At 38.7% G+C, this 13,650-nt stretch overlaps 1 protein-coding gene across 1 annotated transcript in view; it reads left to right on the top strand.

Annotated features, from left to right (window-relative positions):
* The window catches only part of LOC121862347 (retinoid-inducible serine carboxypeptidase-like), a gene marked incomplete in the record, with an annotated part of 104,876 nt that overhangs the window by 69,513 nt on the left and 21,713 nt on the right, over positions 1-13,650 (top strand). The window contains 4 exon segments of the mRNA XM_042360574.1: positions 1,700-1,929; positions 3,319-3,459; positions 7,979-8,068; positions 13,037-13,147. Of these exon segments, the coding sequence (XP_042216508.1) occupies positions 1,700-1,929; positions 3,319-3,459; positions 7,979-8,068; positions 13,037-13,147 (572 nt within the window).

Genomic DNA, 13,650 nt, shown 5'->3' with positions numbered 1-13,650 from the left:
GCTATATAAATGACCAAAGTTAATTCTGATTTTACATTTTAAATAAGTTTAAAAAAGAAAGCCAAAATTTTAGTATCCAAGCCAAGTTTTGGCAAAAGATTATCAAATTCGGATGAATCACATCAAAACCCATCGGAAAAACCTAGGTTTCAGCTCAAATTCAGTTTTCATATCAGGGTTCAGGGGTGCAGATCCTGAGGGGGGGGAGATGGAGGGGATGCATCCCACTCTACAATCGAGGTGCAATTCCAATTTCCCAAGCATAGTTTAAACTTCCCACGCTTAGTTTAAACTTCCCACATGCTAGAGAGCATTGCAATCCAAACCTCCTGCTTCCACAACGAGTGTCACATTTACTTTTACAGTTACAATGCATTGCTTCCAGAAGGTAGGCTGGAGCTGGCTGTAAATCTGTGGAGACAGGGACCACTTATTGTCCTGTATCTTCCATCCCCATTCCTCTGTAAGTAAATCTCTCTCAGACCACTGCTGAACTTGATGGTAAAAATGAAAGCTGTGATATTGAGCAGCAGGAGATACTAGTGGCAGGTTCTGTGGCTTTACACATGTTTTACAGTGGGGTATGCTATAATGAACCTTGTTCGTTATAGGATTAATCCATTCCAGGCCCCCAAATACAACCACTTAACACTGAAAAATATAATATTAAATTGTAAAAATTGTAAAAAAGTGCATAAATATGCATCTAAACTCCTGAAATAAAATATCATTAATACTTGTAATACAGAAACAATAAATTAGTAAAAAAAAAAAAAAAATTATAATGTTCGTTGTAGGAGTTTCGTTCGTTATAGCATTATCAATTTTATAGGTAAAACCGTTCGTTATAGGAATATTCGTAGTAGGATCCGTTCGTTATCGCATACCCCACTGTACTTGTGGATACCTTTTGGCGAAAGAGTCTCAGTCTGAGTTTGTCAAGAGTATCTCCAGGTTCACCATGATACAAGGATACTAATGCATTCTCCTCAGCCTTGATTATATCACAGCAATCTCCTTCTGTAGATCTGAGTATAGCAGCTTGATGACGGAAGTACAGACTGGATTTAGCCCATTTCAGGGCAATGTGTTTGCCAACACCAAACAAACGGGACATGGTGTCACACCCCAGGATAGCATAAATGAAAAGAATATTGTCGCATACATCCTTATCAAGTGACTGCTGAAACTGTCTGATATTCCAGCACCTTGTTGATTTACATAAGAACATAAGAATGGAGGAAACCACAGCAGGTTTATTGGCCCTTACCGGGCAGTCCCGATTACACCCAACCCCTATTGCTCATATATCCATCCAACCTATGTTTGAAGCTATCCAGCATATTCGAGTTAATGATGATGTTTGGTGACCTGTTCCACTCATCCACTACTGTATTTCCAAACCAATATTTACCTATCTTGCGCCTAAATCTAAATTTGTCTAATTTAAAACAATTGCTACGAGTTCACTCCAGGTTGGATAGTTTGAGTACCTTTGTTATATCACCTTTGCTTAACCCTGACTTCCATCTGTACACCTCGATCATATTGCCCCTCACTACATCTCTCGAGGGAGTGCAAATTAAGATGCTTTTACCTGTCTCACTTAACCTAACCTTACCTGATTTGACCTAATATCACTTAAATCTTACATGCTTTAAATGCAGTGTTTTTTTCTTATACTGTATCTTTGTTTCAGGATCCTCTGCCAGAATCAAGCAAGGAAAGGAAACATGGGGTTATGTGAATGTGCGGGAAAAAGCTCACATGTTCTTTTGGCTATATTACACCACTGCTGATGTTGACTACAAGCTGCGCCCCTTGGTGATGTGGCTACAGGGTGGCCCAGGAGCATCATCTACTGGCATTGGCAATTTTCTGGAGATAGGACCACAGAACCAGTTCCAAAAGAACAGAACAAATGCTTGGGTAGGTATTCCTTTGATAGATGTACAGGACTTAGTTATATTTTTCAAAATTAGTTATTTTCCACTATATACAGCATACTGTATGTAACGACTTGGGGTCGCACTGGATAGGAGACAGTACTAGACAGGGTCATACTGGAAAATGCTTGGGAACCCCTGTGTCTAACTAGTGGTCACTCAATGCTTCCAGGCTCCCGTTGCCAGGTGTACGATTGAAATATGTATGGGAGAAATACATACCGGTACATATCTTGTAGTCTAATTTGAAAAGGGTGATGGGCACAGTGATAAACAAATTATATAAACCATGCATTTACCTATACAGTAATAACATAATAAGGAACATTGTATCTTTACTACCGGGTAGAATTAATTTGTTATTATTTCCCAAAACAACAATTGATTATTTTTTATTTTTGAATAATCTTAATTTTTGAAATATTTTTTAGCAAATAATTTTGTCCAGCTTAAATGACATCTGCCTTAGTGGAGTCTGCCTTAATGGGGTTTTACTGTAGTATATACCTCTTTTCTTGTGTCTGCTCTATTCAACATATTCACAAAAGTGTCCTGTTCATACTTCTTAGGTCTCTCTTTTGGCCCTACACTTTGCTTCCAGGTATTCTTCCTGTCACCACTCATGTTTCAGGTCTTAGCAATCTACTTTCCTCCTTTATTGTTGTGTTCACTTCATTCCACCACCATTATCACTTTTCTTTACTGGTTTCCAGTAACTGCAGGAATGATATCCAGCTCCCACAGGATAACACATGATATTTATTTTTTGGGTCCATTCATTAAAATTTCCAAGAAAGGATTGATTGGGTTGATATGCAAACTACCCATACTGTGTTTTGGCCCAGCATCTTGTTTCACCACCCCTCACACACAGTCATTGGATGTTTCCAGTCTTCTTAACTCTGCATAAAATGCTTCTCTTACAGTCTGTTACTTCAACTTCAAGATTCTCCTTGCATCATGTTGCTCTTAATACAGGAAATCAGAGATGAATTAGATGGAGAAAATTAAATAAGCGTGAATAGTATCTTTATCCTTGTTGTGTAAATAAAGAATGTCTTGGTGGAGGTTATGTATTTGTCATTTTTGGGGGTAATGAGAGACATATCAGTTCCTATTAAGCACTGAAAAGTAAGCTTAGTCATAAAATTCTGGCCAGCTTCTTGCTCAGTCAAGGTTCATCTACAAATTTCAAAGTTTCCAATCAACTCACTACAGTACAGTATACAGGGTAATTGTCTCTGGGTGCTTCTGTCACCTACCATAATAACTTGGCTCATGTATACATAGATGAAATATTAAAAACAAATTTGAACCAAAATAGAAATTTGAGTGGCATTTATATAAGATTTTTTTATTCCTGTGATTTCAGACTGAGGAAGTGAACATTCTATTTGTGGACAACCCTGTAGGTACCGGCTACAGTTATGTTGAAGACCCAAAACTTTTGGCTCGGAACAACACAGATATTGCTAATGATTTGCTGACATTCATGACAGGATTCCTTACAAAAGTAAGTAGGTACTTTACAGTAGAAGGTTTAAAACACAGGTACTGTACTCGGGAAGATTGTTGAGGGAATAAATATACTCTTGAGACACTTCACCCCATTGAAAGTACAGTAGTACGGTAATTCAAGTATAGAAGTTATTTAAGGTTCTCCTGAGTTTTACTTATAATTTAACTTATGTGTGTGTCTATATATTGTCACGATCACTTCCCTCTTATATACTTAGCCTTCAAAGCACTGGAATGTCACTTAATAGTACTTATAATATTCACCCCACAAACAACCAAAATTCCAGCGCTGGGACAGTGACCTAACATAAATGCAAAAAGCTCCCATGGAAACTCTACACCAATTGACAATATATATATTTTTAGACATAGGTCACTCAAAGTTATATTAATATGACAAAATAATTAGTGAAAGATGGTCCATGTTAATGAAAAAAAAGCTTAACTAAAAATAACATGAATATTGCTTATCTACCATATTTACATGTCTTATGCACAAGAACACCAAAATGAAATAACACTGTAATACAAACACTCCTACCCAAGAATATTTTGGGCTAATACATGTATGAACTGAGTAAATACCATTAAAGAAAGAGTACAAAAATGAAACAATATTGAGTAACACAAACACTCCTACCTGAGAACACCTAGGGCAAAATCCTATATTAACTTGGCAAATACCAGTCTTACCACATACACAGCAGCAACCAGAACCTTCACATGCATAGGATCCTCCGACCCTCTCCAGTGCACCTCAGATAGAAGCAAGACGGCAGTGGAAGGAGAAAACCAGGAGCGTCTGCTTCGAATGAGAGTAGAGGGAAACTGTAACTGTCACGACGCTCCATGTCCCCCGCATAAACATCAGAACAAAAGAACATCTACTGTATATGCCCAGCATTCCCAATATGTACCCTTACTTTTTACTTTTATTTTTATTTATTTATTTATTTTTTTATCTTCACCACTGATCGGCTCGTTGGCCGCTTGGGCGGTCGGTAACATCTCTGATACCTACTGTTGGCAGATACTGGGCATGCACTGGCTCCTGAATATATCGGAACCTGCTCCAGTGTTGGTCAAGTCTGGCCTTCAATGAGCTCACACTCGGTGCCGTCACAACTCTCTCTGGCAGATTGTTTCAAGAGTTAACAACTCTCACTCCGAAAAAGTTTGCCCTCACAGTTTTGTGGACTTGTGGTTTCTTCAACTTTTAAGCTGTGACCCTTTGTGGGGCAGACGTCCGCCAGCTCCATGTATGTACATTTGACCAAATAGTGCCCAGGGGTGTCATTTCAGATTTTGCTGAGGGATGGCAACACCATTACCTACATGCAAAGAGTAGAGGTCCAAATCCTGCTCCACCGTGGTGCTGTAACAGACGGAACACGTTCCAACACGTTTTATGTTTTCAGTTTGCATCTGCTCGGTGTGGCTGCTAGCAATATGACTTACTTCCTTGCTGCTATTTAGTTTATAAATGATAGGCAATGGTAACAATGAAAATAGACGAATACTTATCATTTTGTTTAATTATGCATAGTAAAAATACCATTGAGATGTTCTCACCAAATTCAATTCGCCTATATGAAAAAGGAATATAATTAAAATTTTCCTTGGAGAGCAAGACAGTCCTTGGGAGTTGCCCCCCCAGCCCCCCCAAATTACGCCTCTGGTAGTGCCACCTGAGATGTTTATACACTTTGATTAGGTCGCCCCTCGCCTGTCTGTAGGGGCGACCAGAAAAACACAGATACAGAGTGGATAATAATAATATTAATATGGTTGAGCCAGTTGAGAACCTGAGCTCTCTTTTAGGCACCTGATATATACTATACATTTATCTCAAGGAAGTATTATCTCACATTTAGTAACATCTGGAATAGTACAATAGCATGGTGGTAATAAGAACATCTTATAATGTTACCACAGTTATCACTTCAATATTTATTTATTGTATTTATTATTTTTTTGTTTATTCTTTTTATTTGTATTATAAGTATACAGTATATATAAATTACAGTGGAATTGAAAAACATAAGTATAATGGGGGAGCAGTACAACATGGGTTGTACAGTATTAAGGTTGAACACGAGGACAGAGCTGTCAGGATTATGTTTAGTTGGCAAATATGTTTATTGCAATGGTAATTTCTTATCTATTTACATGATAATTTCCGATAAAGTGCTTTTGATGGTACAATAAAAGCAGGTACTGTAAATATAGTAGGTATTACATGCTATATAGTTGCAGGCGCTCCAATCTCTCTGGGTAACTAAGGTTCTGTAGAGCAGGCACCAGTCTGTTTGCCCTCCTTTGGACATTTTCAGCCAATTGACAGTCTCTAGCATACCTCGGGGACCAGACGGGGTGACAATACTCTAGATGGGGAAGCAACTCACTCTTGAAGATCGTGACGAGCAATGGACCATCCAGATATCTAAACGATCTTCTCATAAGACCTACTAGTTTCGTTGCCTGATTCACCTTCTCACAATGGCCTGAGAACTAAGTACATTATCGACATACACCCAGGTCCTTTTCACATATGGTCTCAAGTAATCTCAGTCTCTTCGTCCTGTTGGGATATGTGATACACCTCCTTACTATTGGTGCATCCTTTTACACTTTGTGATATTGAATCTTAGCAGCCATTTCCTCGACCATTCTTGAAGCTCACAGAGATCTTTCTGCAGTTCTTCACAGTCTGTTTGGTTCTTAATTTTCCTAAATAACTTTGCGTCATCTGCAAACATTTGTAAGGATGAGTGTATAGCTTCTGGCATGTAATTAATGAAACAAACAAACAAACAACAACGGGCCCAATACATTGCTCTGTGGTACCTTGCTTGTCACAGGTACATATTACGATTTCATACCGTTTATCACCACACACTGTTTGCGGTCCTGCAGAAAGTCTCCGATCTGCGCTGGGAGACTTCCCCGATTCCCATACTCTTCCAGTTTGATTCTCAGCCTTTCATGGAGTATATATTGTCGATATATCTGCCTTGTTCTAAAATTTGAGTCCAAACAGCCAGTACCTTGAGTAATTGTGTTAAGCAGGATTGTCCTGGCATAAAACTATGTTGGCATTCCTTTACAAGGTTGTTTCGTAGTAGATATTCCTTCATGGCATCTCTACAATGCTCTCTAGTATTTTGCACACTATGCTGGTCAGGCATACTGGTCTCTAATTATTCGTGGAGTGATGATCGCCTTTCTTGAATATAGGACTCACATAAGTCATTTTCCAGTCATCGGGGACCTTTTGTTCATCCAGGCATTTGCAGAACAGGATCTTAAGGGGCTCTGCAAGCACGTTACACAGTTCTCTTAACACTCTCGGGTGTATCATATCTGGGCCGGGATTTTTGTGAATCTTTAGCTTTGACAGTCTATTTCTTATAACCTCATCCGAGAACACAATGTGGGTCAGCTTTGTGTCAAACCGTCTTTCCTCAAACGTAGGAATATTGTTCACATTTTCTTGTGAACACCGATGAAAAAAATTTATTCAATGCCTCCTACTTATCCTGGTCAGAATCTGTATAACTACCATCTTCAAGCCTCAGGTCCGATATGCCAACTTGCGTTTTTAATTTCAACTTTGCGTAGCGGCTAAAAGCCTTTGCTTGGCTCCTGGATCTGGCAAACATCCTCCTGTCTTGCTCATCATTTGTCCTAACCCACATCTCAAAATTCTGAGTTTTCTTCTTAACTTTGCCTATCTTAATACAGCATAACATCAGTCTTTATCACCCAATATAAGAGTGCATTAAACAATAAAATAATATGCAGATAATGTTATGATATAATAAAAGAATATTTACAATAATATATGGAAAACATAGTGAGTACACAGACTTCAGTATACAAACAATACTTCACTAGTCAGGAATTGAACCCTGGATTTCTGAGAATAAATAGGGATCACTACCATGGCACCACAAGGGCAACAAAGTTATCCCAGGCTTTGTTGTATTTCACACAAAGCCTGTTCCTTTGTCTTATTCTTAAACAACAGGAGCCTCCACCAGTGATAACTTGTGCCAAATACAGTATGTGATCATCTGTAAAATGCTACCCCCAGTTATGAATCATACTTCACCAAGGTCATATATTTCTCAATAACATTATTTTTCTGCATTTTACACATTGATACTAATTAAGTTACTGTACAGTATTTACAAAAAATGTACCGGGCATTCTTAGGTAATATCTGATCATAAATCTTAAATAACTGGACATTTAAAACATATGTCAACTCTTCCCAAAACTGTGTTACCAGATCACCTGTCTCATATCAGGCACATTGGCTTGGGATGAATTACTGCTGTTGACTGTAGTAATAAACTACAGGTAATAATGTTTTTACTTCACTTAAAGTATTTCTACAGTAGTGTAAAATGAAGAGAAGTTGAAATGAAGTTTATATCATTTGTTTATGATAATTAAGAAGTTTTACATCAATGTGTTTCTTTGTTAACTTTTTAAATTTTTTTTTACAGGTTCCAGAGTTTGAGACTGTCCCATTTTACATCTTTGCAGAGTCTTATGGAGGCAAAATGGCTGCCAAATTTGCACAAACACTCAGAAAGGTAAGTGTTGCATGGAAAGGTTTAAAGTTTTGGAGGTTTTCAGTCTTTCTTTTGAAACATTATTATACTGTATTATCAATTGACCTAGTTCATAACTTTGTGTTTGTCATTAAACTTGTTTCACAGTTTTCTCATTACGTTCTAATGATTTTCTTTTACACATTTATGAGTAAGATTATCAAAACTAGGTACAGTGGTCCCTCGCTTAACGAGCACAATCCGTTCTAGAAGGTTGCTCGTTAACCGAAAAACTCTTTAACCGAAACCATTGTTTCAATGGGTTTTTGGGTAGTTGGTTCCAGCTCACCGAAAATTGCCTAAATTCAACAAAAAAGGTAGAAAAGTACACTTACTTTGAGGTGTGTATGTAGAAGGCTCCTGGATGATGATGATGGGAATTAGAATGGGAGTGGAGGAGAAGGGAGAAGAGAAGGCATTGGGGTGGAAGAGAAGTCACCCCATGGCGCCATTTCACCCATAAAATTTTAGTTCTCTTGGTGGAATTCAAGATTATTTTCTTTAAATCAACACTGCACTGCATTATATATTGTCAATATGTGAAATAAATTTCAAAATGACCAATAATTTGCATGCAAACACAGAAAAAAGCATTTAGTTGAAGAGAGTCTCAAGCAAGATGTTACCTCCACTGAAAAGACACAAAGACTGACGCCTGTATGGTGTGTTGAGAGGCTGGATGGCACGCATAAAACTAGTTTCATTACCTTCAATTATGTTCAATAATTGTTAAAATGACTAAAAAATTTCATATTAAACTTTTAAAATTATTGAATAGTATAAACTTCTTGATATTTGCTAAAATGGTAAGGAATTTAAGCCCTAGAACCGATTATTGTATTGGCGGACTAATACTACAGCTGGTGGACCGCCAAATGCAAGCGAAAACATGTGCTGGTCGGCTCGTAAGAAACTCGTTAATCGAGGGATTGCTCGTTAACCGAAGTTAAGAATCTTATGGAAGGTAACTCGTTAACCGAAATCTCGTTAACCGAGGGACCACTGTACTATACTGTACAGGATTTTTCATAACAATGTAATCATACACAGTATTGGAGAAAGAATAATGCAGGATGTAGAATTTGTTTATGATTTACAGGCTGTGTGGATACACACTGCAATGTATCAGTATGCCAGAGCCCCTGTAACATGATTCTCAATGCAGTGACACTGCTACACTTCTATCTATTACCAGGGGGGGGGAGGGGTGGTTAAGAGTTGCCAAATGATATAGATGTTGCTGTTCCAGGATAGAAAGATTGAAGGGCATGTCATAGTCACCCAGGGCTCCATCAGTTACAGATTAGGTAATGCTGTATGTACAGTACTGAAGTGCACATAGAATGAAAATATAAATCGGTGAAATCTTTACATTTTAACACAATTTCTCATCCCCGAAAAAAGTAGCACATCCCCCAAAATTTTCCAGGTACTGGAGAAAGTTTTCTAAGAGCCTAAACTATGCATCTCACACAGATAAGCACAGGAGCTGTATTTATTTACACAAACACCACTGTACACATACAGGGGTCCCTGGGTTATGAACGGGTTCCATTCCTGAGGACATTCTTAAGTCGGATTTGTATGCAAGTTGGAACACATGCTATGTGCAAACCGTTCTTACAGAACAATGTTTAAAATCCCACTATATCATAGCCTAAGTCCTTATGTACATCTAAAATCACTTAATTGAAGATAAAAGAAGAAAGAGAATGACAAAATACAATAAATGAAAGTAGAAAAATAAGTCATCGGGTAAATAAAATACTGTAAATTTCAAATTTAACCCTATTTGTATCGGCAGGCGTTCGTAAGTAGGGACCCCCTGTACAATATATTGTAAATAAGCAAAATAATGTGTACTACTACTGCTGTACTGTATATACTGTACTCACCAGCAGATGATGTCATCTTGAGTTTGTGATGCAGGCAGGACAAAGGGTGATTTAATGAATCAAGATGGCCTGCTTGGACCTATACCTTCTAATATAACAGCTGGTGCTAACTGTCACTCTCCTCTTCCTCCATGAAGGAGAGAGGCAACTCAGGAGTGACATGAATGATTTCCACTGCCGACAAAGTGCTGGGTTGTGATGGACAGGGTGATTACAAGGCATGTGGTGGTGGTGATGGTAAAGGTGGTACAGGTTGACTATCAAAAATCCGCAGCCTCGGGACCTGAGGAGTGCCGGATTTTCGAAAATGCCGGAAAACTGATGGGTATATTTGCTGTATAAGTTTAACAGAAAATGACTACCTGTACAGTCCTTTAAACAAAGAAAATTAAACACTAAATGAAAAGCAAATGAAATTTTATTATATATGCTGTATACAGTATATTTAACAGAAAATTACTACCTGCACAGTCCTTTAAAAAAAAAGAAAATTAAACACTAAATGAAAAGCAAATGAAATTTTAATGTTTACCAGGCTAAACAGCAGATGGGCTGTCAGGATTATCATCTTTATCATTGACAGTGACAACATCCTCAGCAACAGGAACAGCTTCAACTTGTCTTGAAGTTGATGGCAGTGGATTATCAAGTGTGGACACCACTGTTGCTTCCTGCTTTCTAGCTATTTTTTTTAATATATCGTGCAATGTCTGTTGCTTCATATACTTGGGTCTTTCTCTAATAAGTTTATCTTGGAGCAAGAAAACATTCATGATTTCTTGTTCATTTACAAAACTTCGTTGCTCTAGTCCAGCCAGCAGTTCAGTTGTCAACGTAATTAACCTGTCAATAGAGATTCTGTCTCTCACATCTTCCTCATTTTCTTCACTGTTTTCATCTTCATCACTACCTGTACAGGCATTTCTCTCCGGACTTTTAACCATATCTACAATTTCAGAATCAGTGTAATGATGAGCTGTAGGCACATTATCATCAACATCCAACCATTCTGTTAAAACATCTTCATTTACCCCTGATGAAAGCTCCTTGGCATCAGGATTAGTTACATCTTTAACATAAGCAAGAAGTTCATGTATAAGGTGCTTTTCTTTGGAAACCGTAAACCCTGCAAAATCATTTTCTGTGTCTTCGTTAGAATGAGAAGTAAACATTAAACTTGGCCACAATTTATGCCATCAAATTTTTTAAGCACTTCCACTTTCTCTGCAATCGACAACGCACGATGTTTACGTTTTACGCCACCGCTTTTCTTTGCTGAATCCATGATGGGGCTACCTATACAGCAGCAATTAAATGATAAAATCAGAAGGAATGAGCATGAATGCTTGTTAGCAGGTGCGAGCAAGACCCAACAGCTGATTCTGGAGTACAGCACTATCAAAACATAAACGGCGCGTCCAGAAAACAATGGTGCGCCAAGGCAGGAAATTTGAAAATGCGCTCCGAAATCCATGCCGGAAAACTGAAGGTTCCGGTTTATCGATTGGCGGATTTTTGATGGTCAACCTGTACTGTAGTGTGCAATATCTGATGTTGAGGGCTGTGAGTTGGGGCCAGAAACACTGTCACTACTGGTACTAGCCAAGCTGCCATAGGACACAGCACTAGGACACCTGGGGACTGGAGTGTGGACCTTGGAGTAGTAGTCCCCAATCTTATGCTGCTTCTTCTTGGTCCTCTTTTGCAGTTTATCTGTATCAATTGCTCTCATCTCCCAAAGGTTCTGGTAAAAGGGGAGGAAATGGAGGCTGTTCAGGTATGTCCTCGCCTCTCTGAGACTGGTGGTGGCAACTTTTTCCTCTCTGTTGTCCTTCTTTGTAGGACCAGACAACACTAGATGCTATTTCCTACTGTGCGAGAGCTCCATAGCAAGAATCGCCGACATCCACCTGCAGTCACTCGCCCACATCCTCCTCGGTCACAACAGTATCGCCACTGTTCCTGAAAAGTGTGTGAACCACTTTGAAACCCTCGAAGTCTGCATCCTCCTGTAGTAACACAGTTTCTGCAGCAGCACCACCACCATTCAGGAGCTTCTTCCATCTATTCCTCAGTGTCATCTCCATGATCTTACCCCAGGCTGCCCTGAGGTTGAACACTGCATCCCGGATGTAGTCCTTGATGTTCTTCAGTGTTCTGGTCCCCCCAAGTGTAGGCTGAGCTATCATTGCTATCACATGTAACACTCTGTGGAAGGCTGAGCTATCATTGCTATCACCACTCTGGGGAAGGCTGAACTATCATTGCTATCACATGTAACACTCTGGGGAAGGCTGAGCTATCATTGCTATCACCACTCTGGGGAAGGCTGAACTATCATTGCTATCACATGTAACACTCTGGGGAAGGCTGAACTATCATTGCTATCACATGTAACACTCTGTGGAAGGCTGAGCTATCATTGCTATCACATGTAACACTCTGTGGAAGGCTGAGCTATCATTGCTATCACATGTAACACTCTGGGGAAGGCTGAGCTATCATTGCTATCACATGTAACACTCTGTGGAAGGCTGAGCTATCATTGCTATCACATGTAACACTTTGTGGAAGGCTGAGCTATCATTGCTATCACATGTAACACTCTGGGGAAGGCTGATCTATCATTGCTATCACATGTAACACTTTGTGGAAGGCTGAGCTATCATTGCTATCACATGTAACACTGTGGAAGGCTGAGCTATCATTGCTATCACATGTAACACTCTGGGGAAGGCTGAGCTATCATTGCTATCACATGTAACACTCTGGGGAAGACTGAGCTATCATTGCTATTACATGTAACATTGCAGAAGGCTGAGCTCTCATTGTGAGCTCTTATTGCTATCACATGTAACAATGGGGAGAGCAGTGTTCTCAGCATTGCTACACACAACAAGGGCTAATAAAAATGTGCAATTAATGAAACTTAAATACAGTATTAGACACTTTATACTGCGTAGATAAATGTACTGAACTTTGAGTTTAAGAAACCTGAAATTTTATTTAGATGAAACAGTTAATTGAATGTTTATTTTTTTTTCTTGATCAACAGGCAGTTCAGCAGAAGAAGATTAGGTGTCAATTGGCAGGAGTTGCTCTTGGGGATTCCTGGGTGTCACCTGTAGATGCTGTGTTGTCTTGGGGACCTTACCTCTATGCTACGGTAGGGTTTTCTCAATTATCTCTATTGTACTGCTTTTATATAGTGCTGGAAAGTATTATAATATATTTCCATGTGATTAAGTTGATGTTGTCATAGTGAAAATTAACCTGTATTATACAGATTATAAGAGTGAAACTTTAATTAGGAGAGTGTGAGAAATTGATAACAGAGACAGTGCTACTGATGTAACCCCTTGGTCTCAAGCTTGTTGTAGAATGTTAATTGTTACACTAATGTCCAGAAGAATGAATTTTGACACTTTTGTGATGATTTTTACCATTGTGGCTGATTTTCATGTACAATCATTCAATGATGTGATGCCTTTGTTTTCAGTATGATTGGTTAAACAGTGGTATTGTTTAATTATGGAAACTGCATCTTAAGGGTGATGTGGCCCAGCATTGCTAAGTCTGATATTACCATCATTACCAGACCCCTGAAGATTCATTACCAAATCGAGTGTTTCTTTACCCAATTTTTTATCATACAGTAAAACATGTTTT

The sequence above is a fragment of the Homarus americanus genome, unplaced genomic scaffold, assembly GCF_018991925.1.
Source record: "Homarus americanus isolate GMGI-L3 unplaced genomic scaffold, GMGI_Hamer_2.0 scaffold31037, whole genome shotgun sequence".
Taxonomy (NCBI): Eukaryota; Metazoa; Arthropoda; class Malacostraca; order Decapoda; family Nephropidae; genus Homarus; species Homarus americanus.
The sequence above is the reverse complement of the archived record's forward strand: the minus strand, read 5'-3'. Positions and strand labels throughout refer to the sequence as shown.